This window comes from Lethenteron reissneri, chromosome 53 (assembly GCF_015708825.2).
Source record: "Lethenteron reissneri isolate LAM-NWPU_2019-01 chromosome 53, ASM1570882v1, whole genome shotgun sequence".
Taxonomy (NCBI): Eukaryota; Metazoa; Chordata; class Hyperoartia; order Petromyzontiformes; family Petromyzontidae; genus Lethenteron; species Lethenteron reissneri.
In genome coordinates, this window is record NC_083831.1 from 9,797,158 (window position 1) to 9,824,109 (window position 26,952).

At 47.8% G+C, this 26,952-nt stretch overlaps 1 protein-coding gene across 1 annotated transcript; it reads left to right on the top strand.

The window, feature by feature from the left end:
- The first annotated feature begins 2,305 nt into the window (after positions 1–2,305).
- Positions 2,306–25,455, top strand: CTSF (cathepsin F). Its single transcript, XM_061573545.1, has 11 exons — positions 2,306–2,514; positions 4,395–4,467; positions 5,791–5,904; positions 6,069–6,214; positions 11,198–11,294; positions 13,266–13,346; positions 14,671–14,790; positions 15,583–15,647; positions 18,222–18,312; positions 19,795–19,853; positions 21,367–25,455. Exons 1-11 carry the CDS (start codon positions 2,422–2,424, stop codon positions 21,445–21,447), a joined length of 1,020 nt encoding a protein of 339 aa, XP_061429529.1. The 5' UTR covers positions 2,306–2,421; the 3' UTR covers positions 21,448–25,455.
- The last annotated feature ends 1,497 nt before the right edge of the window (positions 25,456–26,952 follow it).

Consider the following 26,952-nt stretch of genomic DNA (forward strand, 5'->3'; position numbering starts at 1 on the left):
CTTCTTGGTTCTTTCGGTAAAGTCATGTAGAAGGGAAGTAATAAAAGAATTAAAATAAAACATAAAATACATTTTTATTTTTACGTGACTTTACCGAAAGAACCAAGACGATGAATCCCTGCAGTCACGAAAGCTTTAAATCGAAAAAAATAAAAAATAGTTTAAGAGAGGAATTCCACACAACTCCCGCTCTGCCCCCCCCCCCCCTCTCTAAGGCCTCGACACAGAAACGTTATCTTTCTGTGTGCCTATGGAGCCGTCCATAAATGACGTCACGCGATTTTGAACGATTTTTGACCCCCCCCCTCGTCACACGGTGTCACAAAAAGTCAGACCCCCCCTCAAATATGACGTCACAAAGCTCTGCCCCGCCCCCCCCCCAAATAAAACATGCTTCAAATCGCTTTAAACTATTGTCATTGTAGTGCGTATTTAATGTGCCGCTGCACTCTGTTGTAGGAGAAAACATTTATTAAAAAGTCTATTTAATTAGGTAGAACGTGTTTATATTCATTTAAAGTTGCGCATTTTGATGTGACGTCACATTTCTCAAACCCCCCTCCCCCTCGTCACACATCGTCACAAACCCACCCCCACTAGGTGCGTGACGTCATTTATGGACGGCCCCTATGTGTGTCTCTCTGTGTGTCTCTGTGTGTGTCTCTCTGTGTCTCTCTGTGTCTCTCTCTGCTTGTGTGTCTCTGTGTGTGTCTCTCTCTGTGTGTCTCTGTGTGTGTCTCTGTGTGTGTCTCTGTGTGTCTCTGTGTGTCTCTCTGTGTCTCTCTCTGCTTGTGTGTCTCTGTGTGTGTCTCTCTCTGTGTGTCTCTGTGTGTGTCTCTGTGTGTCTCTGTGTGTGTCTCTCTCTGTGTGTCTCTGTGTCTCTGTGTCTCTGTTTGTCTCTGTGTGTCTCTCTCCGTGTGTCTCTGCTTGTGTCTGTCTTTGTGTCTCTGTGTCTCTCTGTGTGTCTGTGTGTGTCTCTCTCTGCTTGTGTGTCTCTCTGCGTGTCTCCGTGTCTGTGTTCTGTCTCTCAAATTTAGCAATCTTTGGAAGAACGTAATCAACCAGGTAGGGTGTTGACTGTTATGTTAGCCGACTCTCTGTGTTGTATTGCATTGGATTTCTAAGTTTACTAGGTTTGTTTTCTCTTTCATTTGTACCTGATGATGGTTGCTTGTGTTGCAATCGAAACGTCGTATTATATTATTTAATTTAATTTCTTTCGACGTGGCTTTACCGAAAGAACCAAAGAGTTGGTACCCATTGGTTTTTTTTCTCTCCAATAAACCCAATGACTGTAAGTTTCTCTTGTACAAGAGTACGGGGTCAACCGCGTGGATTGACAACCATTCGATTGTGGAACAACACACGTTGCACGTTTTGTAATCGAATGTTTAAAAAAAACTATTCCCCTTTAAACTCCACTAAGCGCTAAAAGTTATGCAACAGCACCGCGTCGATTCCGATTCGCGATCCGTGCGACGAAATTTTTGTTTCGATTCCACGACTCTACGGCGACAATTCGCGACGTTAATCTCACAACAACGACAACAACAACAATGACAACATCAACAACAACGACGACAACAACAACAATGACAACAACAACAACGCGCGTCGTCAAAAATGTGACTATTACCCGATACAGGACACGGGCGTTTGCGATCACCGGGGTAATTCATCGTTGGGGGTGCCCATAAATGACGTCACGCACCTAGGGGGGGGTCAGACATGTGTGACAAGGGGGGGGGGGGAGAAATATGACGTCACATAAAAATGCCCAACTTTAAATAAATATAGACAACACGTTCTACTTAATTAAATAAACTTTTTAATAAATGTCTTCTCATACAACATCAGAGTGCAGCGCCACATTAAATACGCACTACAATGACAATAGTTTAAAGCGATTTGAAGCATGTTTTATTTTTGTGGGGGGGGGGGCAGAGCTTTGTGACGTCATAGTTGAGGGGGGGGGTCAAAAATCGTCCAAAATCGCATGACGTCATTTATGGGCGGCCCCTTGGGGGATTGGCGGTGAGATTGTGGGGAGCGGTGGCGCAACGGTTAGCGCCGCCGTCCCCCGAGTTCGAGCCCCGCTCAGGGTACACACCCAGTGACGAACATCTGAGAACCAGCTCTGGGTCTCCCCTAGGTCGACTCAGCCTCAAACGAGTACCTGGTGCGGTGTGTAGTAAACATCGCCACTGGGGGAGACAAAGGCGGTCGGGCGTGGTTGCTGCCCCCCCACCCACCCCCGTGCCATGCCGACCTTAATTCGGTGCTACTCGCTGACAGCACTTGCCCCTACAATCTGTCGCAGGCTACACGGGGGAGCTTTGTCTTTGTACTTGATTACGGGAATCGATTCCGCTGTTTCGTGTGGGGGGAGGGAATCGATTCTCTCATTCGGTAACAGAGGCGATGGCGTGGTCGTTGACGCCGCTGCTGCTGCCGCTGCTGCTGCTGTGGTTGTCCAGCAACGTTGGCCTTCTGGAATCTTCTCCTCTGTCACAGGTGAAGTCATCAGCAGCAGCATCATCAGCAGCAGCAGTATCATCATCAGCAGCATCATCAGCAGCAGCATCATCATCAGCAGTAGCAACATCGTCGTGTACGGTGCGAAAGAAGTTCAAGTAATTAGAGCAGCGTCATCTTCATCAGCAGTAATGTCAGCAGTATCATCGGTAGCCTGATCATCAACAGCAACAGCAGCTAACGGCAATATCATTATCATCATTATCACCACCGAACAGTCTGAGTATTAATGTGACCAATAACAGCATTCAAATAATCATCATCATCACATGAGCGCGATCATAAATTGTGGAATTATTATGGGCAATATCACAGTCATCAGCATCGATTGAGTTATCTTGTGTCGATCGATATCGTGATCAATATGATCATTGTGATCGATCACCCGTTGTCCGCGCCGTCGTAATCAGAATAAGTAGTTCACTACGTAATTTTGCAACATCGTTACATTTGTGTTATTTTAAATCTGTAATTACGGAATGTTTTTTTAATGATATTGTCTGCCTCCTGTTGCCTGGAAATGATTGCGTTGGGGATATGTGTTGACCACAGTGCATAACAGGTGCTATAGGCTGCGAGGCCACACGGTGGTCAGCAGAAATCTGTGCCCCCCCCCCCTCCCATGCCCATGCTGCCAGCCTACACCCACCCGAACTGACCAGGGTGGTGAAGTATAGTCAAATACCACTCCCCCCCCCCCCCCCAAAAAAAAATATCCCAGGCACCACCATGTGTATCAGTGTGGCAATAGTCTCAGAAACCAGTCGGACCTCGTGTTTGTTTTTCATAATCGCCAATGCCTGTCTGGAAATGTTAGGTCTCGGAAGTGAGAGCGTATCGTTTGACAATTGTATAACCATACATAATCTGTGGTTCTTTCGGTAAAGTCACGTAGGTATAAAATAAAATCTATTAAATCACGACGTTTCGGGCGCAACACAAGCGTCCGTCATCAGGTCGGACAACCACAGCAAGAAACTATTTTGCTGAAGTTGGCTAAAGCCTCTTGTTACAAAGGGCTGCTGTAACAAGAGGTCATATAACCTCGTGATTGAATTTGTTTTATTTTATACCGACGTGACTTTACCGAAATAACCACAGAGTATGGATCCCTACAGTCACGAAAACTTCAAATCTAAATTGGATAACCAGTTTAAACACGTGGCAGGCTTTCACCGACCAATATTAATCATGATAAAGTTTTTTTTCGGGTTAGATTGCGTAAGTATAAATGTGTCGTAACCCTCCACCACGTGAACAACGCGCCAATTAGTTTACTTAAACCCACCGGTGTGTTGGTCAAATTGTAAATGTTGTGGATTTACTCTCCAACACACCGGTGGGTTGAAGTAGTAAGCTAATTGGCGCGTTTACGTGACAAATCCCTTCCTGGCTCTGTCGGGTGGTGGAGGGTTACGACACATTTATACTTACGCGATCTAACCCAACAAACACCTTTATTATGAACTGTTTAACCCCCAGCCAATTCGTAAAACATGTTTACTCGTTTAGCCTTGGGCAGTAAGTACAGTAAACCAACCATTGTTGGCAATGCGTGGTACAATCATCCCATTATCCGCTTATCTACGAAGCAATCGTGGATAATAAGATGCATTTTGACGATGAAACTCCACTTATCCGCCAAACATTCGTGGATGATGGGGGTGGGGAGGCGCATTCCTAAATGCAGGCTGAGAAAAGGAACCCCACAGGTAATTGCGGATAACTGGAATAATAGGAGCGCAACCCTATAGCTCAGCGGATAATGGGTTTCTAGGATCGTGGCTGCGAGGAATTCTGTCTAAACTACATGACGGTATTTTGCATTCGTGAAATGTGTTCCTATTGCTGCTCTTCAGGAACATGTGGATTTACTGCCGGCATTCAAGGAATTCATTTGGAAGCACAACAAGACGTACAAAGATGAAGGAGGTAAATTGAAGGCAAACGACACGTAAAGGTTTAACGCGTAGGCTTTCGCGACCAAAATCTCCATATACATGAAAGGCAAAGTTGTGATTATGTGCGTGTTCAAAATGTTTTGCGTACTTCCCGATATGCAACAAACTTGAAATTTGCCATGTGGGTACTTTCCAAACTGTACACCAGGCAAAAATGTAAAAAATAAACTTTTTTGGGGGGGGGGGAACTCAATAATGCTATATTTTTTGCACAGCAATTGAGCTGTGACGTCAAATCTGTCATGTGACCCTGCGCGTGTGGAAGCGTAACGCATTGTAGTGTAGTGGTCAGCGCGCTGCGCTACAAACCCGGCGACCCGAGTTCGATTCCCGCTCACGGCCGCCACCGGTGACGATTATTTTAACCGGTCCTGGGCCTCCCCTAGGTCGACTCAGCCTCAAACGAGTAACTCGTGTGGTGAATCCAAGCCCCGGGCGAAGCCGGGTAGTAAGGCTAGTCATCCATAATAGAGGCTTTTTCGGGTGGTGGCGAGTTTAATGACAACATTTATATTTACCCGATCTAAGCCAAACACCTCTACTATGAACACTGTAAAAGTTACTGTAATGTATTTTTGCACTTCATTTGTTAGTCGTTTAATGACTTGATGATGTTTTCTAATTGGGGCCCGTGAGTTGAAATGTAAATTTGGTTTTGCAATTAAGCATTGTCATTTTATCACGGAGGCGACCAATATCATCCATAATATGTTTTTTGGGTTAGATCGCGTAAATATGAAGATAGATGTCATCACGGTTCAAGTGACAATTACTGTATCACTTGATACAGTAATTTTGCTGTGACGGTTCGACCTGAAGACGGAAGCTTGTGTTGCCTCCGAAACGTCGTGATTTAATTTAGTTGTTTTTTCATTTTATTTTTTACCTACGTGACTTTACCGATAAAACCAAAGAGTAATGACCCATACACTTTATCGCGACTTGAGATTGTAGTGGTTAATGTGTACACTTTAAATCCAATTCCAGAACTTGTATATATAACGAGCACAAGTATAGTTCGCAAGGTTTAAATTTTAATAAACCAGCATTCAAATGAGCAAGTAGTAGGATGCAGTCGTTGTATACACAAAGAAAATTTGAATAATGTTTATAGCAGCGGGGGAGTGGTGGCGCAGTGATCAGCGCGCTGTGGCATGAACCCGGTGGACTAAGTAGGAGTTGGAATTTTTAAAAACACTCTTTAGGAAACACCAGCAGAACAGGCTTGTTTAAAGAGATTTAATTTGTATATTTAAAAAAAAAGTGCTTTTTTTTTGCTTTTTTTCCAAAACAGCTGAGAAGATGCGGTACGAAGTCTTCCGGGAAAATTGGCATCGGATTCAAAAGCTGCAGGAAATGGAGCAGGGCTCTGCAGTGTACGGAATCACCAAATTCAGCGACCTTACAGGTGACGAAAGATACACGTTGCGATGTTGCACTGAGCACAATGTTGGGTATGCAGACATCAACACATGGACCTTATGGCGGGACCCCGGGGTCCCATAAGCCCCCGGCTCTCGCATCAACATTATATTATGGTGAACGTTCCCCCGCGTGGATCTCTTTGTGCAGAGGAGGAGTTCCGCGCGCTCCACTTGAACCCGGTTCTGTCGCGGCCCAGGGAAGTCGGTCTCCGTCAAGCCCAGATCCCCCCAGGTCCCATTCCGCCGGCGTTCGACTGGCGGGACCACGGCGCCGTCACGGAGGTCAAGAACCAGGTCAGCGATGTTCCCTCTCCCCGCTTCTGTCCCTGGCCCAAGAGTAGCCTCGGGGGTTTGTCCAAACGGCTCGCTCGGCGGAGGCAGCGGTGTAATTGTAATGCGTCTACAGAATCGACGGGACGTGCGGGAGGGATGCCGCCGCGTGGCGTTACGGTCAGCGCACTGCTTCAAGTGCAAGTTCATTTTGTGTGTGGTGGTGGAAAAGCGTGATGGGTGTTTTCCCACCTCTTCCAAGATGTCTGGCCAGCATCGAAGAGTAGGCAAACAATACCCTCTTCACAGAGCTCCCTCGAGTGAAAACATCTTCTGCCTGCAGTGGCACGAGCAAGTCACCGCAGGGCTGCACATTTACCTTTTTGGTGAGGTTGTCATGCATCCGAATGTACCGGCGTCTCGTGCCGCTGCTGGGACGATCGCACGACGGGCGAGTGGGGTGAGGGACGGTGGACAGGGGGAGGTCGAACTTACAGCAGCGTGCTGAGGGCACGCGCAGCGTCGTCGATTCTGGGAAACCAAAATTAACTTGCGGTTTCCTCGTGTTCTGTGTTTTCTGTCACATGCCAAACTGACGGATATTGGCATACATCCCAATGCGCCGCCACCCTTCGGAAGGAGAGTTTGGAGACCCAGGCCGTGCCGAGAAAGCACGGCTTATGCCGCGTGTTTTTCCCGACACGATCTCCGACGTTTCGCTCCGTGTGTTGGAAACTTCTTCAGGAACTAAATTCCTCCAGCAGCTGCCTGCACCCTAGCACGATCGATCATTATATATCCACACCTGCAATGAGCACGGTTGGTCACGTGCGGTGCGAACGAAGTGCAACAAAGATACAATCGAGGCAGAAAGTGAGCCGCTCAATTAATTTGCCAAAGAAGCTCCCGGCGAGTGAAAGATCAGACGTCGTGCCGAACAATGCTTGAACGGCACAACCTGAACAAACATCGGAGAGGTTCACGGCGCAACCGGGGAAAAACCTGCGCGTCCAGGCATCACCATTTCTTATTAAGCGTGGGTCTGAGTGAACAAGTCAAAATGTAATTACATTTGAGTCCCGTCAGCCTGTAGGCACGTTTGGAAGAGTGTATTCCAGTAGCATTTGCTTTAGCAGGAAAAGTGTGGACCAGTTTTCTGAGTTACATGCAGGATATGATGATCTGTTCTACAAATGCCGATGGTTTGCCTGTTGTAACAAGAGGCCTCTGTAAACATGAGCGTTTGCTTTACTGGGGAAACAGACGTACCTTTGTTTATTATTTTACTAGCTTTACTACCCGGCTTCACCCGGGGCTTGGATTAACCACGCCTTTGTCTCCCCAGTGGCGATGTTCACACACCACACCAGTTAATTGTTTGAGGCTGAGTCGACTTACAGGAGACCCAGGACCGGTTCAAATAATCGTCACCGGTGGTGGCCGTGAGCGGGAATCGAACTCGGGTCGCCGGGTTCGTAGCGCAGTGCGCTAACCACTACACTACAATGCGTTACGCTTCCACACACGCGGGTCACGTGACAGATTTGACGTCACAGCTCACTTGCTGTGCAAAAAATATATGCATTATTGAGTTCCCCCCCCCCAAAAAAAAACCCACAAAAGTGTATTTTTATAATTTTTGCATGGTGTACAGTCTGCACATTTCCAGTTTGTTGCATGTCGGGAAGTACGCTAAATATTTTGAACAGACACATATTCACAACTTTGCCTTTTATATATATGGAGATTACAGCATGTGGATTGTGGTCAGCGAGGTCATGAGAGTTATTTTTTCACAACTATGTACCGCCGAGCGGTTACCTACGGGAAGCTCATCTCAGTCTGTCAATGGACAGCTCGACCCTTGCCGTCGCTCACATTCATTGAAAAAAATTAACCATGCAACGTCCAGGCAGACTGCTTCTGGCAGGTGCCAGGTGAATTATCCAGACCGCTGTGCACAAACGCAACTGCAGCTGTGAACCGGAAGGATCTACTTGGCGTGACAGGTATAATAATATTTTAAAAATGTTGAGTTGATGTTCCAGTAAACCCCGTGGCTTAATCGTCTCGTCGCACGGGGGGGGGGGGGGGGGGCGGTGACGAGGCCTAGCGGTAGCGCGTTCGCCGTTTGTTGCAGATGTTCACGGTTCAAATTAAGCGGCCGCTCTCGTTAATATATTTCGCCACGGTGGCGACATTTTAACTACCTCGCCTGGCATGCAGGAGGTCGTGGGTTCGACCCCGACTCTTGTCGTCTGTTGTATATTTGGAGTTTGCGTGCCTCTCTTCCCGTCATCATGTGGACATTTTCTCCCGAGCTCTCTGAATTTTCCCTCAATGTTTAGAAACATACGTTTGGAGTATTTGGCTGCTGTACATTTCCACACGATAAGCTACTTTGGTGAGCTAGGATTTGTGGGCAGGTTGCTTCTGAAAAAACTATTTATCTCAGTGAGCTTTACCTGGTGAAATAATATATTTTTTTAGTTTAGTAGTAATCCTGCGTGTGTATTAACCGTGATAATATTACGTGCCGTCTGCTTCACAGATGACGTTAAGATCCCGTGACCTCATTCGCAAGAGTAGACCCATTGTGTCCGGGCATCATGGTCCACATTTTCTAAATTTTATAAATGACACTGAAAAAACTTAGTTGGAATATTCATAGCAATCGTCGCCCGCGAGCGTGAAGACTTGGCATAACCCTCCTGAAAAAGGGGTCGTGAGACTCGGTGAGGCTTACTTGGCTGGGTAAACAATCGAAACAAAAACTGTGTACATATCCCTCACGCGGATTAGCGAGACATTTGATATACTCAGCGGTGACCTAGGTTAACCTGCAGTGTGAAAATATCTGTAATTTTTAACCATCCGCTTTATAAACCAACACGCATATGTCACTGTAATCTTTTATTTTACAGTTTATACATTAACAGGGTTTGGTGGCGGAGCAGTGGTGAATGCAACTGCGCAATGAACCTGCCGACCTGAGTTTATTTCCCAGCCATGGGTGACATCGGTGGCGAGTGATATTTGCAATGGTCCTGCGATTCCGACCCTCCACATTCACCATCGCGCACTGACCAGCGTGGCGAAGTATGGTTAAACAGCTCGAATTACCGCTGAGTCACGAGGCTGAGCTACCTGTGTGCCATTGAAGTTTCTGTTCTCCCGTGTGCGTGGCATTCTCCTGTCATAAAGCGAGTCGCTCTTTCACACTTGAGGGTTTTTTTGTTTTTTGGGGCATAAAATGTGACAATGTAGGGAGGGAATGCGCACCGCAGAGAGCACGTCTGTCGTGGAGATGGAGCGATGAAATCGGTTCGCGTGCGAGGTGGTAGGTGGATTGTTACAGCCCTGGATCGCGAGGAGGGTGTGGCGGTGGTTTAGGAAGGCTTTCATCTGACAGTAGGGAAAGCGTGGCTGCCGATGAAGATGAAAGCTGTTATAAATAATGTATCAAACAACTGCCTATTTTGTCACTCCACTGCTACACGAAGGCCTCCACACACGCCGTGTTGGTCGTGGGGGTGGTGTTGACCATACTTCACCAAGCTGGTCAGTGGGGATTGGTGAGACTTGAGACCGGTTCGGGTGGCACTCGCCGCTGCCATTGACCACATTCGGGAATCGAACTCGTGTTGCCGGGCGCCACCGTAGTGGAGCAATAAGTTATCATTTATTGTATTAATTATTGCATAGGTAAACATGTTTCAAATTTTCTTGCTGTGTTATTTTCACACCTGATGATGATTGCTTCTGTTGCAGTCGAAAAGTCGTGATAATTTTATTGTTTTATATTTGTATTATTTTATTGTTTCCCTTCTACGTGACTTTACCAAAAGAACCAAGAACATGTTTATTCCAGTATTGTTCCAAATGTTTTTTTTTCCCTTTTCCGATTTCACAAAAAAAAACACCCTTGCTCAATCCTCCCACACAACTCGTGAGCGAAGTCATGGGGCACAGGACAGCACAACAACAGATGCTTAGGCAGACTGCGTGCCAAATTGCAAATCATATTTGTCGCTGTGTTTTGTTTTGCTATTTTAGCTTCATGAGTGCACGATGCACATACTGCAACAATTGTTTTCAGCCCCTCGGCAGTGCACTGCTGGATGAAAGCCTCCTTATGCCATGTCGGGCAAGGGGCTTGTTTGATTATACTTCACCATGCTGGTCATTGTTGGTTGGTGAATGATGGATGGAGGACCAGGACCAGTTCAGACGTCACTCACCACTGATGTCAGCCGTGGCCATGAATCACCACTGATGTTAGCCGTGGCAGGTGCTGGTCATAAATACTGTTCAGCCCCTTCCGCTGCTGAATGAAGACCTCATGTCTCTCAGCCATGGGCTGGCGTTGTTTGACAATACCGCACCGTGCTGGGCAGTGCAGGGGCTCCCAGAACGCATCACGACATCACCCGCCACCAGTGTTGGCTTGGCTGGGAAAATGAACGCAGAATGCCGGCGTCGTAGAGCAGCGCCCGAACAAAGTGCGGATGCACCTGAATTATCCACATGTCACCGCAAAATGCCCACTGAATAGTCACAATGTTTCTTAGAAGATTAATCTATGTTATATAGAGGTGTGCCGTGCGGTTTCTTTCATTGCTAGGTGGATTATTAATATTGCAGGATAGTGAAAGATGGCATTAGCTTGAGGAGGCCTTCCTCCAGCAGTGGATTGAAAATGGATGAAGATGGTGACCGTGAATTTGTTATTTATGAATCACGCACTTTGTCAAGCTACACCTAAAACGGTAGAGTCAATTTTGGTCAAAATGCCCATGACTGGCACAGGATGTGGAGGCCTTCATCCAGCAGTGGGTTGAAAAAGGGCTGTAACTTATTGTTTAGCTTTTCATGTATTCTTACGTTGAGTGAACAAATCTGGTTATTGTATATCACGAACCCAGAGGGTTCCCTTGCTGGACAATGGAGTAAGTAATTTTTTTGTTTTGTTTCTGCGATGCGGCGTGTTGAATCTGTGCGACGAAGGGAGAATGTGGCTCCTGCTGGGCTTTCTCTGTGACTGGAAACATCGAGGGGCAGTGGGCCATCAAGAAAGGAAGCCTGCTGTCACTCTCCGAGCAAGGTGAGTCGTCGCGCGCCTGAAGCCGCTCCGTACGTATCTACGTATGTGTGTTGAACTTCTTTCGCTCCGTACGTATCTACGTATGTGTGTTGAACTTCTTTCGCACCCTACGTAGCCAACCTGTGGTAATCAGAGGTGTGCGAAATTGGCGCCTGATTGCACGAACAATTTGCTCCCCCGAAATCACATTGCGCAACTGAATCGGGCCGCAGCTACTTTGTCTACATCTGAGTCGGTAGTTGTGCAAACTGAAGTCTGTCCATGCCCTCTACAGCAAAGCCCCGCCCCCATGTTGGTTATCACCCGGCCCCCACCACCACCGGTCATGACTCGCAACAACCAATCGCAGTTCTGGAGATACCGATAGCCATTTGTGGATACGCCAGAAAAAACGTGGTTTTTTTTACGCATTTTTTCCGCGTCGTGTTTGAGGCTCACATTTTTTTCCACTTCGCAGCTCACAATCGGTGTGCGTAAGACGAAATGTGTCGCTACGAGGCGCCGAACAGATGGAGGCTTCAAAGTAGAGTCTGTCTCGACTGTGAGCAGGCGGTTGCGCAACCACTCGCAACTCGTTGCGATTTGGGTGCATGCAACCAAGCCATTGAAGACTGTCACAGTGTTTAAGCAATTCCCAGCTCTGTTGCTAAACTCGATAGGAAGGTTGGTTCACTGTGACAAGCGGTGTCTTGTGGCACTAACCGAGCGATGTGTAAATATCTGCGGTGTCGAGATGTTAACTCCCTCACCTGGTATGCAGGAAGTCGTGGGTTTGATTCCGACCCTGACGCCTGCCTGCTGTGTATTTGTAGTTTGCGTGGTTTCCCCGTGGTCACGTGGATTTTTCCTCCGGGTCCTCCGGTTTTTCCCTCCACATTTATAAACACGCCTTTAGAGTATTTTTCTGCTATGAATTGCCACGTGATAAGCCACTTCGTTAAGCTATCATTTGTGGCCAGGTTACTTCTGAAAAAGAGCTACATAGCTCAGTTGAATTTACCTGGTGAAATTAAAAAAAAAACGTTACTTGAGAATAGCCATAATTTCTTATTGATTACAAACTTATCCCGATGTCACTTAGTTTTCCGTCGAACTAGCACCCTACAAGGATCGTGCAGTTCACCAGCATTGACTGAAGCAAGCCCGACACTGCTGATGAGCACCGAATGTGAAACCAAGGTGTCAGTTTTTGTACCAGATAAAAGGGTAAAAACCTATTACTATATTTTGCCACTGGTAAAGGAGGTCTCATAGTGTAAATGCTTACCCCGAGCTCTCAATACTCTGATAGTGCGCTGTTTTTGAGTTGTACGCCTTTTGGCGTCATGTGGTCCAACACCAATGGAGACTAGGCTCTAAGAAAAGCTGTCTCGGGTGTGGACCAATCAACTTCAAGGACAGTGCATATCATTATCAGAGTTGTTTCTTTTTGTTTACATTTTGACTGCTTGTATTGTGGTTATTGAAATATGATCTGTTGTATAAAGGTGTCCGTTTTTGTAGCAGTTGAAAGGGTAAAAACCTATTACTATATTTTGCCACTGGTAAAGGAGGTCTCATAGTGTAAATGCTTTACCCAAGCTCTCAAAACTCTGATAGTGCGCTGTTTTTGAGTTGTATGCCTTTTGGCGTCATCTGGTCCAACACCAATGGAGACTAGGCTCTAAGAAAAGCTGTCTCGGGTGTGGACCAATCAACTTCAAGGACAGTGCATATCACTATCATTATCAGAGTTGTTTCTTTTTGTTTACATTTTGACTGCTTGTATTGTGGTTATTGCAAATATGATCTGTTGTATAAAGGTGTCAGTTTTTGTAGCAGTTGAAAGGGTAAAAACCTATTACTACAGTCCGGAGGAGTTTGCTTGTACTAATCCAATACTGGCGGGGGAAAAAAATCACCGCCGGAATGCCGTGTGGCTGATGGGATGCACATTGATTCTGTTACCAATTTGAATTTTTTGTTGTCCAGAGCTGGTGGACTGCGATAAGCTGGACTACGGGTGTGGTGGAGGACTGCAGATGAATGCTTACAAAACGATACAAGAGCTCGGTGGGTAATTTGAACGTCTATCTTCTTTAAATAAAACAAAAACACGTGTAATTATATTTCAACGAACTGCCCTGCTACAGGTACAACCTCGTCGATTCACATTTATGCTTGGGAGACGGAGAGGGAGGGGAGCGATCATTAACGGACAGTCAAACTATAACTTTAGTTTTTTTAACGTGAGAAATCTAACGGTGGAAAGCTGCTACAAAGTTACGTAACGTATCCACTGCGTGCATGTAAATAGTATGTACGGGTCTCCGTGCTCCACAGAATTAATGTATCTAACGCAAGCTCGGTCCACGTAATCTCGCATTCCATGGAGCCCTGCTGCGCTGTTCATCACTGGTGGGTCTCAGTAGGTGCCGCTAAAACGAGCAGCGCTGCACTTGTTTTTGATCGCGCTCCTGCTGGCGAAAGAGCCTCCAGTAAGCGAGAGGTCCAAAGAACCCCCGACCGCTAAAAAACGAGGGCATTTGAAGTCCCCCTTCCACGCTGGCCAGACGGCCTTGGAAGCGGTGGGGACTACCCACACGGTACCCCACGGCACGTGACCTGTCCATCGACCGACCGACCGACCGTGGCGTGCGCCCGTTTATGCCGCGCGAGGCGGCGGGCGCCGTTGCGGCAGCGCCAACGTGTTTGGAACAAACCTCGTGTTTCCTGCCTTGACGTCGTCCTAATTCTTCCTTTTAAAAACAAACAAAAAAATACCCTGAAGCAGAAGATTAGTGCCGCCGGATGCAGCAGTCACACTTTGCAAATGCGATTTGTTACTTTGATTGTTGCCAGTGTGGTGTCGATAGTTCAATGTGAATGTGGCCATCGTATTGAGGGACTGCGGCTGTGTGGTGTTTACTTGGTGTGGCCTGGAACTGTTTTGCTCTCTATGCTGCCTCGCTCAAGATAGATAAATCGGACTTATTATTATTTTAGTGATTTCCTTACCATTTTCTCTTTTTCTACCCCCTATCGTTTTTTTATATTTGTTTGCTGTTGTAACTTGCTGACCCCCCCCCCCCCCCCCCCCATACTGGACATCTGTAAAAAGAAAAAAAGTGCTTCGCAGCTCATCGGATTCCTCCTGCGGTCTAAACAAAGATTCCCATTTCTGAACTTGCACCGCCGTTTCAGCGGCCGCCGCCGTAAGACCGAATAGATCCGGTGACCGCTGGAGATCGCGAGTGCGGCGTGCGTCTGCAGTCTTGCGGCAGCACACGTCACACCCCCCCCCCCTCCTTACTCCCACGCCTGCGTTGGTTGTGTTTCGCGAACTTTGCCCGCGTCTTGTTTTTCGAGCCGCACGCTTTGTCGGGGGGGTGGGCAGGGGGGCTGATGACGGAGAACGACTACTCCTACAAGGGGGACATGGAGCAGTGCGGCTTCTCCCAGGCCAAAGTCCGGGCGTACATCAACGGATCCGTCTCCATTTCCTCCGACGAAGACGGTAAATCGGTCGTCAAACGGGCCATGTTGGTGGATCGCACAGATCCGTCGTCTGTTCCGAGGCTCCTAATCTGACGGACCGTGACGTGGCCAGGAGGCGGCAGTCTAGCAATCATGCGCCGCGGCGGCGAGATGTTAACTTCCTTGCCTTGCATGCAGGAGGTCGTGGGTTCGATCCCAAACCCTGACGCCTGCTCTGTATTTGGAGTTTGCATGTTCTCCCCATGATCGCATGGATTTGGAAACATGCGTTTAGAGTATTCGGCTGCTGTAAATGTCCACTTGATAAGTCACTTTGTTGTATGCGTGTCAAACTTCTTTTGCGCCGTACATAGCCAACCATGCTCATCGGAGGTGCGGGGGAAGGACAACAAACTAAACACAAAAATGTGTTCTAAAGAAATTAGTTTTCAATTTAAAGCTATCATTTGCGGCCAGCTCACTTCAGAAAAAGAGCTGTGGAGCTCAGTGGGCCTTACCTGGTAAATTTACTTATAGTTTTTTTATAGTTTAAACGCATTTTAAAGAGCACCCCCCCCCCCCCCAGTGGCAGCTACCCCTGTGTGGCACGGGGTTACCCAGAACCTGGCTGGCAAGTGGGTGGTAATTAGTCTCGCCAGTCGGGGGCAACGATTGTTACGTGTCATCCCAGTTGCGTCAAAGTCGTCTCGTGTCCGTGTCTTCCCCCCCGTGAGGATACACTCGCTCACGGGAATGTCTGTCAGTTTAACACGTAGGCTTTCGCGACCAATATCCATAACAGAGGTCTTTCGTGTGTTCGTGCATTGCACAGAGATGGCAGCGTGGCTCGTAAAGCACGGACCGATTTCCATCGCGCTCAACGCCCTGGGCATGCAGGTACAGCAAAGACCAAGCACCGGGGGAGAACCTTCTCGACGGTCAGGTTGGGGCGCCACGGTGGCGAGATGTTAACTACCTCGCCTGGTATACCGGAGATCGTGGGTTCGATCCCGACTCCTGACGCCTGCTGTATATTTAGAGTTTTGCATGTTCTCCCCGTGGTCGTGTGTTTTTTTTTTCTCCGGGTCCTCCGGTTTTTCCTTCCACATGCCGGAATCAACATCGCACTTTTAGAGTATTTTTGCTGCTATCCATCGACATGATAAGCCACTTCGTTGAGTTACCATTTGTGGCCAGGTTGCTTATGTAAAAGATCTATATAAGTCGGTGGGCCTTACCCGGTCAAATAAAAACAGTTAGGTTTAGTGATTACAGCTCCCTGTCAATGCACGTGCCGTGTCGGTTATGGGGGTTGATTGGTCGCACCGCCGCATGCCGGTCGGTGTGGGTTGGGGAAAAAGGTGGCATGATGTCACTGATGTTAGCCGTGGCTGGGAATCGAACTCAGGTTGCCGAGGTTAAACTGCGGTACGCTAATCACTGCCCCATCTCTCCAACATATACTATGCTCTTTAAATTGCGTTGTAGAAAAAACTAAATCGGCATACACGACGCATCCTTCCCAAAAATGTCCCTTCATTTGAAAAATGAAAGTACTTCTCTTACGATCCCGTTGGCCACACAGCCTCACGCGAGTAGATTATTTCCGCCGCATTGCTTTCATACGAGCAAACGCTGGACCGGTTTCGACGTTCATTGTCTCATCAGCAGTTAGGATTGCAGAACGTAGATTGTAGCACCAATGGGAACTTTTCAGCCAGTTAGTTGAGTGCCCTCTGGTGATAGACAATTGCCGGTGTGATACACTCGTATGTTATCGCGATAAAGCTTAGGTTCAGATAAGACACCAGTGAACACCATATCCTGTAGGGATGGAGCAATGCATTGATAGATTCAATATTGCTTCTTAAGTTCAATACAAATGAACTGAATCCCGTGTGCAAGAGTAATTGTTTTCGCGGTTCATATATTTATTGTATGGGTTGAGCGATGGTTAGCACACTGCGCTATGAACCCTGCGACCCAAATTTAATTGCCACCCACAGCTAACATTGGTGCCAAGCTATATCTGAAACGATCTGCACATGACGGGTATGGTGAAGTATGATCAAACATACGCCCCATGACCAACACTGCATTGGGAGGCCTTCATCCAGCAGTGGATTGACAAAGAGACTGTGCACGACGTTTTTTGTAATTGGTTCACGTCACCGCCTCATCCGCTCCAAGCGATATTCACTGCAGTGTTTGAAAAGTGATTGATTATTAAAGCAAATCATGAGAATGATCAAATCTCAACTTGTGACACACCGTGCAGTGTTCGCTCATCGCCCTTGTAGAGAGAGGACGCCTCGGAGCCGCGAGGTGGAATGTATGTATATATGTATTATGTGGTTCTTTCGGTAAAGTCGCGTAGATAGAAAGAATATAACAATAAAATAATATAAATAAAGTGAATAATAATATCACGACGTTTCGATCGCAACACAAGCGGTCGATTCGAAACGTCGTGATATTTTTATTCACTTTATTTTTATTATTTTATAATAATGTTTCTATCTACGTGACTTTACCGAAAGAACCATAGAATATGAATTCCTGCAGTCACGAAAGTTTTAAGTAAAAATATGTAAAAATGTTTAACTTCTTTTACACAGTACGTAGCCAACCGTGCTCAACGGAGGTGCCAGGGAAGGACAACAAACTAAACACAAAATGCAGTTCTAAAGAAATTAGTTTTCAATCAAGATTATTTCAAAGTCCATTAACTCCCAGTGGCTTCCTAATATCGGGAGGAAGAGCGTTCCAGACGGCCGCAGAAGCGCATCTGAAAGCGCCACGCGATGCGGCGGTACCCGTCGTTGTTCGATGGCAGCAGCCAAAAGCCGCTGCGAGCGGGAAGGCAGAAGCAGCCGGTCGGTGAGCCGGCACCAATTTTCCCCCCAAAGCTCTGCGGTCCTCTACATATGAAGATGTTTTCGGCCAATTGTTGAGTGCTCACATGTAGGAGGAAACCGCAGCACCTGCATACAACCAAAATCAGAATATTTTATTTATCCTGCAGGAATCTGATGCCCTATGAGGCTCTTTTTCACAGACGTCCAGTAGACATCTGTGAAAAACCTGCACGTGCAAGGGAGAAACCCTCTTATCTCGTACAGACGGAACAGGTGGAGTCCACATTTAATTAGCCGCCATCTCCTGGCAAGCGAGGATATGGCACCTCGATGCCCACGGGAAGGGAGTTTCACAACATTGTGTGTGATGCACCAACCCCTCGTTTCCACAGCGCTGGATTACGGACGACGAAATAAAGACTCCTACTGATTCGCGACAGTCAGTTGAGTTGCAGGAGGGAGGGGGGAGGGTTTCACGGTTCCACACATAACAGCCTTCAACAAAGACGGCACTGTGAGGTTGGGAAGGAGGCTGTCACCTTCCTCTCGTCTCGCTCGTGTTTTCAGCGCTCTGTTAATTTGACTGCGGTTTTTTTTCCCCTCCTCCCGGCAGTTTTACAAGCATGGGATCGCTCACCCGTGGAAGATTCTGTGTTGGTCGTGGGAACTGAACCATGCTGTTCTGATAGTGGGCTACGGCATAGGTGCGTGCTGCTGTCTTCCCGCGCCTGTATCACTGCGATCGATATCGTGATTGTCATGAATTCATTGGCATTCGTCACCGTAGCCCCATTGGACCCATTTCCGATGACGTGCGTGTACGTCATCGGTTTTTCTTCCGAATGTAATCGGAAGAAAAACTAAAGTAAAATCACTTTTATCGGTACCGAGGTTCCCCCACAAGGCCATGCGGGAGGGCGTGTGGCACAGTTTGGCTCCAGCTATCGTAGAGTGCGGTCGTGTCGCTAGAGTTCTCTGCGGTGAGTACAATGACTTGAAAAACCACGGCGCTATGCCTCTCTAAATAAAATGAATGCTGAACCGCTCGCGCGCTCCGAGGTTCAGCGGTGAAGGCGACCCACCCTCCACCTTGCAGACGTCTCGGAACGGGAAAGGGTTAATCGCCGCTATGCGCTGTGCACTCAGAAGGTTGCAAGTTCAGATCCCGATCAGGGGTCGACCGAGAGCGATCCATTCAGGGTCGATTGATTAAGCAGATTGTCGATAGAAACCATCAAGAAGCTGTCCTCACTATAGTAATTTCTGTCACTTGCACAAGGCCAAAGTACTGGCCCACGTGAGTTTTTTTTTATTATCAAGAGAGGCACTTTGAATTCACACTACAGTGTTGTGCGTATGTAGTCCCGTCTCTGCCCCATCGTGGCCTTGTTCACTATCGCCACCTCCCCCCCTCTCTCTCCTATGGTCGTCCCCTTCTGAGCTCTCGCTTACTTTGTACGCGAGCAGGCCGCTTAGCCATAGCGTCACCTCGCTCGCTTCTTCTCGCTCGCTTCTTGAGTCACTTGCTGTGACTCGACAGTTTAATGCTGCCCCGATTCGGAGTTGAATTTTTGGGGGTTCGGACCTTGCAATGGTCTGGCCAAATTTGTGTTGACAAGACCCTCCACCACCCGAAACAAATTGTGACGTGTTAAAATAGCCTTTGGTTGACGACCTGCCAATTCTAATTGTCGGTGCTCACCGCTAAGTTAGAAGAGCGATTCTCGCCACTGAATTCATCAACTGGACGTAACGTTTCGTCTGAAACTACGCCAGACGTCGTCAGGAAGCCAGAATCCAGGAAGTCGGAGCGGCTACCAAAGCAAGCCATCTGTGAAAAGTGGATATTTGCTGACCCATGTGTTAAACCATTTTGCCACGAGTATGCCATTGTATGCTAGAGTGTTACATAACATCGCAAGCACATGCGCTAGGTCACTGACAAATGTGTTGAGCTTTGTTGTTGTTGGCATTTACGCTTGCTCACCGCTGCCACCGCAATAGCAACACCAAATATTCCTTTGTATGGCACGAGTAAATGTGAATGTGAGTTGACCCTTGGCAATGCCCCCCTTCCGTACAAGCACCTCCGATTGGCGTGGTTGCCTACGTACGGCGCTAACGAAGCTCTCACACGTGATCGGTCGCGTCCATTAAACCTGCAACTCTCTGTGTCCGCGCTTTAGAGAAAGGCGTGCCGTTCTGGATCATCAAAAACAGCTGGGGAGTGGGGTGGGGCGAGGAGGTGAGTGGTAAACGGAGCCGTCGCCCAGAGCACCCGTGTCACCTCTCGCATGTGTGTGTAGCGACGCCCGACGCAGGAGTCTTCAAGAATAATTTTAGGAGTCTTTATTTCTTCGAGCACGAGACACGGTCTTCAAATATTTCCTCTTCTAGCGTCCCGAACTCTCGTGCTTCCCCTTTGTATATCCCTCAAGCGCCTTTCCCGAAGGTTCCTCAACCCTCCGCTTTCCATCCAGCCAATCATCTTCCACGGATTCCAACCATCCTCCCTGTCAATCATCCTCCGTTTCTCCGCTCTTTCCATTTGTACTTCTCCAATAGCTTCAATTCCCTGCATCTATTCAATCCCCTTTCAGGCACGTTAAGTAGCAATCAGAGGGCTTGTATTTACTTGATGACTGTCCGTGTCGTGCACGCCGTGTCCACAACGTCGGGCGAGTATTGTTTTCGGTTGTGATTGCATCGCTACATGTGTATGTGTACCGTACGTTGAACTTCTTTCGCGCACTGTACGTAGCCAACGGAGGTGCGGGGGAAGGACAACAAACTAAACACGAAACGCAGTTCTAAAGTAACGTGCAAACTCCAAATACCCTCGCGAGTACCTGACTGACAGAGAGAGAGCTGTAACGGTGCGGCGATTCATCCGTTGAATGTTCACCTTTTTTAGGCTCCCGATACGCGCAGCAAGTCGAGGGCGATGTTTTGATTTGCGCGCTGCTTGCCGCACGCAGTGGATTCATGTGACTCTAGACGCCGCTACGCAGCCACTAGACGCCGCTACGTTCAACACAGTGGTTACAAAAACAAAGATTATTAAATGGAACGGCGAAACTGATTTGTGACAATTTAATTTCCGGGCGTGGCGGTTAAGGGATCAGTCGGATAATTTACAGCAACAGTGCCCCTATAGGTAAATCACTGAGCGCAGCAAGAGCACACCTCTGCAAGATTACATTTAACGACTGCGCTAAGCGTGTTAACGACGCGTTCAATCCCTTGCAATTGATTCTCACACTCGCACTGCAAGTGCACGATCAAATTAAAACGTCATGGATTTTGTTGTTGTTGTGTGCAGTCATTGGTGACTGGGCTGAAACCCCTCCCATCGGCTCACTCCACGTGAGAATCTTCTTTGATCGCAGGCGGCTGAAACGTAGACATGAAGCCCCAGTTCTCGGCAGTAGCAGCTCAGCGCTCTGGCTGCGGAGCCACCGAGCCACAACCAATAGTAGTAATTATAATTTTAACTCGTGACGCACCGCACAGTCTCACTCTCGAAGAGAGAGAGAGAGAACGACTCATGAGGCGCAAGGTGCCACAGACGAGCGGAAAGGCAGCCAGGCGGTGATCCAGTACCAACAACTGCCCCAAGCTCCAAGCTCTGCGATCCTCTATATATTTTGTTTTTTTGTTGCCAATTCGTGGTGTGGCTGTGTCGCTCTCGGCATGCGGTGCGGAAATGTTATTTTATTTTCCCCCAACGCGTGTGTCCGTGGCGGCGTGGCTTGCAGGGCTATTACCGCGTCTTCCGTGGCGACGGGGTGTGCGGCCTCAACAAGGTCTGCTCGTCTGCCGTGGTGGACCGGGAGTGAGCGAGCGTCGGGCACGCGGACGACGCCGTCGCTGGCGCCGTCGCTGGGCTGGGCTCGTTCCCGTACGGCGGTCCGGGGTGGGGAGGTGGGGGACAACCGAGGATCGCGTGCGTCGAAAGGAAAAGCCCCTTTTTGCTGATCCGGGTCGTTCTCTCGGTGCCACTTGCTAGGTTTTCGCTGTCGTGGCATACGACCCTCCACGGGGGGTGGGGGGCATCTATCGCAAGATGTTCGTCACCATGTCTGACGTTTCGCACCCCCCCCCCACCACCACCCCCCTCGCGTGCTGGGAGCTTCTTGAGGGACAGTTCAGTCGTTCCGGCAACAGAGTTGAAGAGCTTAGGAAGTGAGTTGTCACGTCGGACTGCATGTTTTAGAACCCGAAAGCACACAGGAGAGAGCGTCACCTTGCTTATGTATGATCTGGATCTATTACCGTTTGTGATGTAGCACTTGATCAGAGTAATGTCTTTTGCCATCTATGTATGTGGTGACAAATGTGTTCTCAACTTGCTTTGCTCTTGATAGGGATCATTCGCACAGACCCCCTCTGCGTTGTTTATCATCTGAATCTTTTCCGATTCAGAGACGTCCGGCAAGTCGCAGGGGTGGGTCCCGTTCATCGCCGATACTCGGAACGTGCAAGCGGTTGGGCGTTAAATGAGCCACCTCCATAAATAGCAACCGACTCAAACTCCCGATGCAAGTTAGACGGGAATAATTCGGAGAGGGGAAACACAAATACGGGATTCGGAAATGTTCATGGCTCGAATTATGAATCCAATTTTTTCTTACTATTTTTACACGAGCATAATTAACTTTATGTGGGGGGTGGGGGCGTTTTAACGCAACACGACGATGTGACAACAGAGGCATGTGGTAGGAAGCCCGCGGTCAGAATTCCCCCGCGGCTTTTTGGATGACGCAAGACGCTCAATTATTGCATGAGCAAGCAACTTTAAATTTGGAAGCACTTAAACAGCAGAGCGTAGGAGATGGGGTGTGTAGCCCACGCAAGTTAATTAGGGCCTCTGGGGGACTGACACCGCAATATGTTCTTCGCTGATAGTGAATTCTTTATTTACGCTCGACGCACTGATTATTGTTATATGCCAAGTCTTGCTTCAAGTACTGTTCTGCGCCAGTTGGAAATTGGCTCCCTGGTCAGTACGTGCCACCCACTGGGCTATGCAAACATGCGATTTGTGCTGATCGTGCAGAAGTATTTTCATTTTGTAATCAATATTGGCTATAAATTGTGTTGCATTGTTCGAGATGACAGAATAAGAATTTCCTTACGGCCTACAAGCGGGGCCAGGTGATTGTAAAGATAATCATACAAGGTTTCAGCAAGCAGGACCGTAATTGCGCCGTCAAACACTAGGTATTCGCGATTGTGCTGCTGGTTTTTGGATTGATCAAAATGTCCACTATTCAGGCTGTCACGGGACATGCCAAGGCATCATGGTCAGAGTAATGCCTTTTGCCATCTATGTATGTGGTGACAAATGTGTTCTCAATTTGCTTTGCACTTGTTAGGTAGAGGTCATTCATCTGAATCCTTTCCAATTCAGAGACGTCTGCAAGTTGCAGGGGTGGGTCCCGTTCATCGCTGAATCTCGGAACGTGCAAGCGGTTCGGCGTTAATTGTATTTAGACAGGCGTAGCGCCATTGATTTTAAAGACGTTTTACTCACCGCAGAGAACCGTAGCGACACGACCGCCACTCTACGATAGCTGGCGCCAAACTGTCCCACAGGCCCTCCCGCATGGCCTTGTGGGAGCCTCTGTACCGATAAAGTTATTTCATTTTAGTTTTCCTTTTTTATTCCATTTCGATCATGTACACGTACGTCATCGGAACGAAATCAGAAGAAAAACTGATGACGCACACGGATTGGGAAAGGGTTTTTTTTACTCGGTTTTACTGATGTGCGTTGGAGGGAGGGTGGGTTACACGATCGGCCACTATACAAAGTGCGAGCGTGTTTTACCGAAAGAGCACTTGGGAGCGGTGACAATGGTTAGCATATCGCACTGCGAACCTGCCGATCAGAGTTCTATTGCCAGCCGCGGCCAAAATCGGTGGCGAGTGATATTGGGAATCAGTCCTACCCCCACCCCCAACCATTCACCAACCTGCACTGACCAGCGTGGTTAGAAACGCACGTCCATTTCTGGTGTGCGGATGCCTTCATTCACTCACTGGTGGATTGAAATGGCTGGAGTGGATTGCATTCTTTATTATTGCCAAGATGTTTCATCGCTTTCCAAAGTGACCGAATTTATACCCAACGCAGCCAAGAGGGGGCAGCACTGTCAAAAGTATCCTGGCCAGGCTACTTGCCGAACCACGGCACGTTGACTTTGGAATCTCACAATCTCCTGTGGACCCTGTGCCGTTTGCAAATGACGTACATCAACATCTACTCCCTTCTCGTCATGTATCTCCCAGCGCTCGACACAATCGTCGGTGTTACTTTTCCAGCAATTTTTAACGGGCCCGTGCCGGATAAGGGGTCGTGCATAAATGACGTCACGCACCTGGGGGGGGGGGTGGGGTCAGACATTTGTGACGATGTGTGACTAGGGGGGGGGGGTGTTTGAGAAATGTGACGTCACATCAAAATGCGCAACTTTAAATAAATATAGACAACACGTTCTACTTCAATCGGAATAAAAACTGACGACGTACACGTCATCGGAACGGGAAAGGGTTTAATTGGCCAGAACTTGACCGATACATAGGCAACGTGTAGAACAACATCTTGGTAAACGCGACGATCTCGCCCTGAGGATCGTGTCGGGCTACTACCACGTGGCCCAAAAGGAAATCGGGGTCATTGTATATACTCCACACTGCGGGTCCGTTTATGGTAAAATATTTCCACATTTAACTTTTCATTAAAATGAAAATCACACAGAACAGCATGCTTCACGCTTTTTCATTGGTGACATGGAATTGTGGGGTGACTGTAGACTTGGGTTGTTTTTAACTATATCGGTTCTGTTGATTGCTTGTATTGAGGCGAATTTAATAGTACTGCTGTTAAGTCATCGTGTAATTGTAGTCGTAGTAATAGGTTTTTACCCTTTTATCTGGTTCAAAAACTGACACCTTTATACAAGGGATCATGTTTGCAATAACCACAACACAAGCAGTCAAAATGTAAACAAAAATAAACAACTCCGATAATGATATGCACTGTCCTTGAAGTTGATTGGTTCACACCCGAGACAGCTTTTCTTAGAGCCTAGTCTCCATTGGTGTTGGACCAGATGACGCCAGTGTCATCGTGTAATAGTTTAGATTCATGTGACGCTGTTTAACTAGGGGCCTGAACACTGGGAATATTACGATGATCTTTGGTTCTTTTGGTAAAGTCACTTAGGTGAATTTTTTTTATTTAATCACGACGTTTCGATTGCAACACAAGCAATCATTTTTTTTACTGAAGTAAGCACTTAAGTAAAACAAATTATTGCTGTGGTTGTCACACCTGATGACGATTGCTTGTGTTGTAATCGAAACGTCGTGATTCAATTTATTTATTTTTAATTTTTTTTTAAATTTCACCTACGTGACTTTACCGAAAGAACCAAAGTATGGATCCTTGCAGTCACGAAAACTTCAAATCTAGAATATTACGATTATAGGGTTTGCCACTCAAGAGTAGCGTTCTTCAAGACAGTTTTGAACAGCGCTGCGTTTGAGTTCGCATGGGTACGTCAATTACCAAGGGCAGTGCGTTTGCAGTGGGGTTTTTTAAGATACAATGTTTTACAGAAAAAAATACAGGTTTTTTCAAGTGATGTTTTGCGCTCATGTAATACGTTATATACATTAACGATGATGGTTTCATTTATGTTGGCGACTAATCGGTAGCAATTATTATAACAATGCAAGCCTGTTATGACAAGTTGATTAAATGAGTTGTTATTTACTGCACTCGCATGCTATGTGAGAACATTTCTAACACATTAAAATCTCAAAGTATGCTTCCATTAGATTTGCGATGATCACATTCAGTGTCCTGCGCTGTAATTCTCTCTCCATGGAATTGGCTGTCGAATTATTGTTATTTTTAACTCCTAAAAAAAATACAGGTGAATGTGACTTCCTCCTCAAATGAGCATCATCCCCTGTTCACAGCCCGGAGCCTGTGGGTGGAAATTCCACATTCCTCTAGCAGGGGGTGATTTCACCCGTTAAACAATCACTGGTGACTTCCCCACATAGTGGAACTTATTTTATACACCCCCCCCCCCCTCTCCCGGAGATGATGATTGGCCGAGCCAACTCCCTACCATCAACAAATCGGGCGACTTCTGTGGCACTAATCCAGCGATGTAAAATCTGTGGTGGCAAGATGTGAACTCCCTCGCCTGGTATGCAGGAGGTCGTGGGTTCGATCCTGACCCTGACGCCTGCTGCTGTCTATTTGCTATCTATTTGCGTGTTCTCCCCCGTGGTCACGTGGATTTCCCTCCGGGTCCTCCGGTTTATCCCTCCACATTTAGCATCAACGTGCGTTCAGAGTGTTTGGCCGCTAGCGATTTCCATGCGACAAGCTATCATTTGTGATAGCCAGGACGTTTCTGAAAAAGAGCAAAATAGCTCAGTGGGTCTTACCTGGTTAAGTAAAAAAAACAGTTTAGTTTGACCACGAATTGAATCTTGCGATCGCTGGCCACTCCCGCTACCACTGAGCCACCAGACCCGGGATTGTTTTGCTGCGACGGCCACGTGTTTGAGTTATCAACTGAGTCGTCAACAGAGTCATCGCCCCTTCCCCCGCAGTGATTCGAGCTCTACACGGACTGTATAGGCCTTGGTTCAATCCACTGCTGGATGAGGGGGGCCTTCCTCACGACCGTGCGGGTCGTTATTTGGCCAAACCTCGCCGCTCTTGTCATCGCGGGTTCGTGAATGAAGGGGCGCATCGGCGTGGGAGCACGTAAGTGCAGTACAACCGTGGGGTTTGCCGTACCGCTCGTTCAGACACTGTCCAGGCTCGGCACCGCTTAGCTTCTGAGGTCTGACGAGATCGGGGTGCATTCCGGGTGTCTGGTTCGTGGAGGCTGGGTGCAGCTGTGTTGGCTGGAGGGCGTGGAAATCTATCGCGTAGCTTTCTTCGCCATGCCTGGGTGATTGAAAAGATGTTTTTTTTCTTCCGATTGCACCTTGAACGGCTCGATAACACGAATGAGCACACACGTCCGTTGCAACAACAACAACAACGACGAGAAAAACAACGGGACGCGACGCGGCGATAAAGCAGATGTGCTCTTTCGCCACGTTTCGAAGTTTTTTTTTGAGAGGTGCTAAAATAACAGCGCGTCTGGGATGAACGACGCTCGGTGGAACGTCGACGCGCCCCCCCCTCGGCTGGGGTCTGTGGGCTCGGGATTAAGAGCCGCGGCGATCGTGGATCGCGGTTTTTATCTGAATGGCCCAGCCAGCCCACTGGCATCCGGCCGTCGGGAAGAAAGGTGCAGCCCTGC